We start from the raw sequence: 7,863 nt of genomic DNA, 5'->3' as shown, positions 1-7,863 counted from the left end.
AGTAAATGAAACTATAAAGAATTTTCCCTTCATTTTCCAATTAACTTATATTAATCAAATGCTGCTTGTTGAAAAGTGAAATTCAAAGGAAGTATACCTTCAGCACTAGATTCTGCGCCGTTTGCTTCGGCAACGAATGATCAAGATACTGATACCACGCATAAGAACCAGGACCATATAAAAGAAACCCATAAGAAGTCATCCGCAGGGCACGAAGCCAATCATGGTCTGAAAGGAGGGTCCGCATTACATCCTAAGGGAAAGTTTTTGGTTAAAGATGAAACTCAGAATAGCCCTAAGCACTGACTAGATACAGAGGGAACATAGGAAGAAACCATCTCAACATGTCATAGAGAAGGCTTTCAACCACATAAAAACATAATTTGCAAACTAGAAATGAAGATTATGTCATATTTGAAAACTTCTTCAGCAAATGCAACTACTATTAACAGGGTACCAGGCTGATAGGTCAAGCTACCAAAACCAAGAACCAGCCCTTGTTCCAGTAGGTTTGATAACTATTCTAGGACCAGACAATCAGAGGCCATGAAGGATGGATGTACATAAGGAATACGGATACAACACAGTAAAGACATGCCAGCATGAAAAATCAAGTAAAAATAAGAACCCCATTTTGTATCTGTGTGTGGAAGGGGCCATGACCCCTCCAAAGTTTTTGGAAAAAAAAAAAAAGCATCAAGATGTTTTAAGCCCAAGGAGTTTTTGTGAATTTTTTGCATATATCTATGCCCAAGTTGACTAGATATACTTTCGAATACTCCTCTTTAGTTTGGAGATAATATTTATAGATAAATAATCCTGTTTGAATATTTTTCTTCCATATAATGTTTGAATTTTATTTCTAATAGAATTATTTCATTAGTTCCCCCCGGCACCAAAAAAAAAAAAAAAAATCCCTGCAATAAAGTCATCAATCACACTAGAAGTGTCAAAACCTATGTCATGAACCTTTCTTACACCACTAATTCTAACTCAAACGCTTAGCTTTCTACGTTCAGAACAGTTTAAACAGGAAAAATAATTTGCATTTTTGAGCAATTAAACAGAGCATAGAATAGTTATTTGCTGAAACACCAAAGAAAAGGTAATTTAGAGAACTTTTAGCTACCAACAGCAAGGAAAATTTGAAAAAACAATGACATCAATAGATTCAACGCCTCAAAATTCATAAAATTGTAACCGAAAACAGCATAACAAAAAAAAAAAAGAAAAGAAAAAACCCAGAAGACGCAGCAACAAATTTCTCTACTTTTAACGACATTTTCCTAAGCAGCCGAAGGGACAGATAAACGCTTCCAGTGGCAAACAAACAGATGAAAACAAAACATAACTCTCACAATATTCAAACTTTACATTCCCCACATTTTCCCAGCAACCAAACATAGCATTAAAAAAAAAAAAACAGGCACCAAAAAAATACAAAAAAGCGAAAAAAAAAAAAAAAATGTCAGTGCTTGTCTGACCTTAGAGAATCCATCAGGATCAGAGAGAGACTGTTCATGGTTCAAAGCTTTTGCTTTTCTCCAACGCTCTGAGAGCTGAGCGATTGTGTCGCCGGATAGAGCGAGTGAGCCAGCTATGAGGGCTTGCTTCAAGGGGAACCGCAAACCGGCTCCGCTGGTTGCTTCCACGGAATCGGAGGATTTGGATTTGGATCCGTCTTTTGCTCTTCGCCGGAAGGGATAGTTTAAGTTCCAGAGGCCGCCAAGGCCACCGCCCAAAGCGTCCATCTCTGAAACCAGTAGAATTACAAAAACGTAGGGCGTTCATCCAATCACTTTATTCGTCCGCCCTTTGTATAGTGTAAAAGACCAAAAAATAAAAATAAAATAAACTTTTTTATTTTTTTAAAGTAAAATAAACCCAAACTACAAAATTATCAAAATCTTCCAAACAGTTAATTCTGTAAAATGTCTTCCAAACTACAAAAAGAAAATTACAAATATCACCCCAAAGACAAAAATACCATTAATAAAAGAGAAATACTTGGCTTATATTTTTTTCATCTCATCTTACAAATTAATCAGTAGATTTATAGACATATGTGGATCTAACACAAGTCAATGGTAGACCCTACATCTATTAAATTTGTAAGATAATACAGAAGAAATATAAACAATTTTCTTTTGTAATTAAGGATAAATTTGAAATTTTAGAAAAGTTTCACGGGTATAAAATATCACTTTACTTTTTTTGCCGTTTAATTTAACCCCAATCTCTAACGGAGGGGAGTAATTGAAAAAATCAAAAGATCGACATACAGAAGTAAGAACTTTTAAACTTGGTGGGTCTTTGCTAAATGCATGACATTTAGCCCCGAGAAGGCGCACAAAGCTCCTTCATGAAGATCATCTTCATTTTGCTGAGTTGTAATGACCCTGCAACCACACGCCCCAAATTATAACAAGGGCGGGCGCACAGGATGCTACACTGAGCGTCTCATTTACATACACTCATCATATCAGAGTGCATTAACTCGCAAAGAAAACATCTAAACATTGAACACGTGCGCCGGGGGGGTGGGGGGGGGAAGATGCCTTCCACAAAGCTCCTTCAGGAACATCATCTTCATTATGCTAAATTGTAATGACCCTACAACCACATGCCCCAAATTATAACAAGGGCAGGTGCACAGGATACTACATTGAACATCTCCTTTACATACACTCATCATATCGGAGTGAATTAACTCGCAAATAAAACATCTAAACATTGAACACCGCATAACACACTGAGTTAACAAGTAACTTTTATATTTATAAACATTTATTTTGCATATTTACATATCTTAAACATTGGCTATACAAAAGTGCCATAGGCGGCACAAAGCCAAAATACATCTTAAATGTTGATAAACATAACAAAAATGGTCCATAACCAAAAGGTAAATACATTGTAAATGTTAAAATATTTGGGGAAATGCTAGGTGTTTTTTTATTGTTCTCCTTTACCTACAACCACACGCCCCAAATTATAACAAGGGCGGACGCCCAGGATACTACACTGAACATCTCCTTTACATACTCTCATCATATCGGAGTGCATTAACTCACAAAGAAAACATCTAAACATTGAACACCGCATAACACACTGAGTTAACAAGTAACTTTTATATTTATAAACATTTATTTTGTATATTTACATATCTTAAACACTGGCTATACAAAAGTGCCATAGGTGGCACAAAGCGAAAATACATCTTAAATGTTGATAAACGTAACAAAAATGGTCCATAACCAAAAGGTAAATACATTGTAAATGTTAAAATATTTGGGGAAATGCTAGGTGTTTTTTTAGTGTTCTCCTAGTGTCCTCCCAACTGTGATGTGACTTTTAAAATCACCAATAGATTAAAAGTCAAAAATGATAATCTTAAATTCTGCAGTAATTTTAAAAGGTACATCACAGTTAGGAGGATACCATGAGGTTCATGAGAACACTAGAAGAACACTTAGTATTTTCCAAACATTTGACTGACACAAAATACATGCAGCATCCTGTGGCCTCAATTATAGTAGCCTAAGTATGAGGCTTACGGATCCTCGTTGATACCTTCAACACTTGCAACAACAAAATATATATAATTGTGGGGCTACAATTGATAGCACAATTATCATATGCCATGTAATTTTTCGCACATTTCATGACAAAGTTCGAATTGCTCCCTGGCAAAGTACATCCCATGCAAATCCCAATCTTTCAAGAAAATCATAGTACAGTCTATATAACAACTTTTCCAAGTTTCCACTTTCCTTTCAACAATTCTTTTCGTGCGGAGGGTAGAAAAGTAAAGTCGAGAGAAATAGGGAAATCGAGTGGGCAGCGAGAAGAGATGGATAGATGGGGGCATAGAGGAGGCAGAAAAGGGAAGCCAACGGTCTTCTACAGGCTTCATAACTAGAAAAAGAGTCACCAGCCACATTGTCATCATCGTAAGTCTCTTCATATCCATGGTTACTCTCCCTATCTTGGAATTGCTTAATTTTGGGAACTCCAAGATGAATCCATAATCTACAATATCTAAAGCTTTTATATACAAGAGTTATATGATATTTTAGACGAAAAATTCCTAAAAAATGAATTTTTTTATTTAAATGAAGAATTGTTTAAGCATACCGGCCTTGGAAAGGTTTGATGGCTCTTGGCTAACTTGAGTTTTGTTTAAGGTAAAGCCTCCTCATCGTTAAGTTTTTGTTATAAACATCCATAAATTTCTAAGAGTTTTTTTAATGGCAAAACTCATGTCTAATCAAGCATAAAAGTTGTATTTAAATTTAATTTAGTTAAAGTGAAGAGTTGTTTAAGCAAGGTGACCTTGGAATCATTTGATGGGTTATGACTAACGTAAATTTTGGTTAAGGTCATATCTCATGACTGTTGAGTTTTTATTATATCCATCCAAGAATTTTTAAGAGTTATTTTTTTTAATAGCAAAATTCGTGTCTAATCGAGCATGAAAGTTGCAGTTGAATTTATTTAAGCAAATAGTTGTTTAAGCATGGTGATCTTGGAAACGTTTTGTAACGTAAATTTTGATTAAGGTCAATTCTCGTGACTCTTGAGATTTTAATAAACATTTATAAAGCTTAAATGAATTTATGCAAATAAGCTTATAGTGGTATACAAGGGAAGATGAAGATGGCATTGATCCATTTTTGTAGTTTTTGTTAGGGAAAACTTCACTTATATCTCCTAAAATGTCATGCATTTTGCAAAGACCTTCTCAGTTCAAAAAATTTCACTTTAGTGTATTGATCTTTTGATTTTTTCCAACTACCCTCCTCCATTAAGATTTTCTGTTAAATCCTAACGAAGGGGTGTAAAATCCCCAAAATGCCCTCATTTAAAAAAAAAATAATAATAATTCTAAAAATTCTAACAAGTCATTGGGTCCCCATTGTGGGTCACCAAGGTGACCCGGCTTGGGTCACAAGGTGACTCGTCGTGGGTCACAAGACCCAACGGAGGGTCACCAAGGTGACTTATCGTGGGACTCATATAGTGACCCAAATAATTAACTAAGGTAAGGTAGCTTAGTTAAAAGGTTATTTGGATTTTTGGGTCACTAAGGACAGTTGGGAGTCATTTTGGAAATTTTGGACTTTCTAGTCCGAACGCTCATGTGGGACCACACGAGCGCTCGCTTGCAAACAGTACACGAATGCTTGTGTGGGGACCAGCTAAGCATATGTTAAATTTTGGTTGACTACTAGATATTGCTCGAGCATACGAGTGCAACCCTAAAACCGTTGTGCAAACAGTACGCGAACGCTTGGCATTGTAGTACCGGGCGCTCGTTGCACTGCAAGCCTGCTCCTACAGTGCTCTCAACTTTTCTACGCAATAAATACCCCATCCCATGCCTTTACCAGCCCATTCTACCCTCTAAGTCCCAGAGAAACCCTTATTGAGCGTTGTTGTGAGTTTTTGAGAGTTTTCCTTGGTGTTCTTGGAGAGGAATGAGGAACCACTTGAGGGCTCTTACTGTGGGAAAGCAATCATCTTTCTTTAGTGTTTTCATATGATGTTATGCTTGCCTTATGCCTTACAATAGCTTAGTTGTTATTAGAATCTAGAAGTATAGTTCTTAATCTTGTTACAAGCTTTTCATTTTCGTTAGACTTGTCCTTGTTGCATGAATATGTTGTTTCGGGTTATCTTTTTTGATTTTTTTTTTTAAATTATTATTTTTTTTTAGGACATGTGGCACTAAATTGGCATTTTTTTTAGGACATGTGGCGCCAAATATTTTTAGAACATGTGGCATTTTTTTTGTGGTGACACATGGCAATCCGTTAGTTTGTGCTAACAAAATGTGAAACTAGTATGAAGCTTCATACTAGTTTTTTTTTTTTACCCCTAAAGTAATTTATGTTTATACTTTACCCCTTGAGGGCATTTTTTTCGAACTTTTTGGTTGAAAAATGTCATGTGAATGGCATGCCCTTAGGTTTCCGTCCAAATTCACGCCCAAAAGTAATGGATGAGTTTTTTTGTTACTGTGTTTAACTTTGTGGGGGTTAAGTGTCACTTTTTAAACATTAGACATCAAAACGAAAATGAGTGTATGCTTCAGAAGGGGTAAAGTGTATTTTTTTATTTTATTTTTTTTATTTTATTTCTTTTTTTATATACAAATCTTCCTACCTTTTTTTTTTTTTTTTAAAAATGTCATCCTACCTTTAACTCTATGCTTTTGAAGCCTACCTTCCGAACATGTATTTAATAATATTTCATTAGGCTGTAATTGTTATTATTTAAATTATTACTTATTTTTAAAATTTAGATTAATAAAAAATCGAACCTAATCATTTAAATAACAGTATTCTTACTTAATAAGTAAGAACTAATTAACACATATAATATCTAATTAAAATGAACTATGAACTATGAATTACATAGATAATATCTAAACTCAAACCTCTTCTAATATCATGTTAACCACTTATCTCTAAAAATTAAAAATTAAATGAAAATGGTGTAGTCATTGATGGACCAGGATCCTCTCAATTTCAAAGGAAATTGAGAGGAGCCAATCATTTATTTTACAAGGGTAGAATGATCATTTCACTCTTATTTGAGACCATTCTACCCTTGTAGAAAGAAGGACCGGCTCTTCTCCATTTCAAAGGAAATTGAGAGGATCATTCTCGCACCATTGGCCAATGTAAGTTGGCTCTTTTTCTTGCTTCTTCAAATTTATCACTTTGCAACTACCCTTGCCCCTTCCTTTTTAGATGTTTCCCAACCGCCTACTTTGGTTTCTTCAAATCCTCAACCTTATTTTTCAGGTGTTTAAAAGTTAGATCAAAACCACTATAGACTATGGCTCGATTCCTTTTTTTTTTTTTTTTTTTCCTTAAAAAAGAATAAAGAATAAATGTCATCCTACCTTTAACTCTTTGCTTTTGAAGCCTACCTTCTGAACCTGCATATAATAATATTTCATGAGACGGTGATTATTATTATTATTTAAATTATTACTTATTTCAAAAGTTTAGATTAATAAAAAAATTGAACTAATATTTAAATAATAATATTCTAATACTCTTACTTAATAAGTAAGAACTAACACATAGTATCTAATTAAAATGAATTATGAATTACATAGATAATACCTAAACTCAAAACCTATTCTAATATCATGTGAATCACTTGTCTCTAAAAATTACTGTGAAAGTATTGATTAAATAATTAAATTTACCTCTTTCTATTAGTATAAGCTATTAAGATAAATAATAATTTAACATAGTATATCCCCAAGATATCGCTCAATTGACTGGCCACCCTATCTCCCAAGATGGTGGCTGCCCTCTATTTTTTTTTTAAAAAAAAAAATATTAATTTTTTACTTTTTCGTTTTATATATATATATATAATTTTTTTTTATGAAGGGCAACACGTGTCATCATTTTATTGTTGTTGACATGGCATACTAATAGAATCTGTCAACTGTTTGACGGAAGTTGAATGCAGGGACTAAATTGTTATTTAACCTTTTTTTTTTTTTTTAATTAAAAGCATTCCAATTATTAAGCCCTTTTGTAATATTATTCAATTTTTTTTTTTAATTTGTTATTGTAAAAGGAATAACAAATTATTGAGAGTCACTATGTTTGGTATAGTTTTTAGAAGTGTTTTGGATTTTGAAAAATGTGTAAATTTAGAATTGATTTAGTAGTGGCCACATTTTTAAAAAGTGTTGCATGTGGGTTGATCAATGAAAATTTAGTTTGGTAAAATTTTAAGAAGTGTATTTGGAAAAAAAAAAAATTGAGAACAAAAAAAATCTGGAACCCAAGCTAGTATGTAATTAAAGTGGACAAAGATCCTCTCCATTTT

At 33.7% G+C, this 7,863-nt stretch overlaps 1 protein-coding gene across 2 annotated transcripts in view; it reads right to left on the bottom strand.

Annotated features, from left to right (window-relative positions):
• The window catches only part of LOC132180308 (protein SYM1-like), a 44,421-nt gene extending 42,631 nt beyond the window's left edge, over positions 1-1,790 (bottom strand). For both annotated transcript variants that reach the window (XM_059593089.1, XM_059593088.1), the window contains exons 1-2: positions 1,485-1,790; positions 98-253 (exon numbers count right to left, since the gene is read on the bottom strand). In XM_059593089.1, the coding sequence (XP_059449072.1) occupies positions 98-253; positions 1,485-1,751 (423 nt within the window). In that variant the 5' untranslated portion in view covers positions 1,752-1,790. The remainder of the gene's footprint in view (positions 1-97; positions 254-1,484) is intronic.
• Between the last annotated feature and the right edge of the window lie 6,073 nt (positions 1,791-7,863).

The sequence above is a fragment of the Corylus avellana genome, chromosome ca5, assembly GCF_901000735.1.
Source record: "Corylus avellana chromosome ca5, CavTom2PMs-1.0".
Taxonomy (NCBI): Eukaryota; Viridiplantae; Streptophyta; class Magnoliopsida; order Fagales; family Betulaceae; genus Corylus; species Corylus avellana.
Note: the sequence above shows the minus strand (reverse complement) of the source record. Positions and strands in the feature narration are given on the sequence as shown.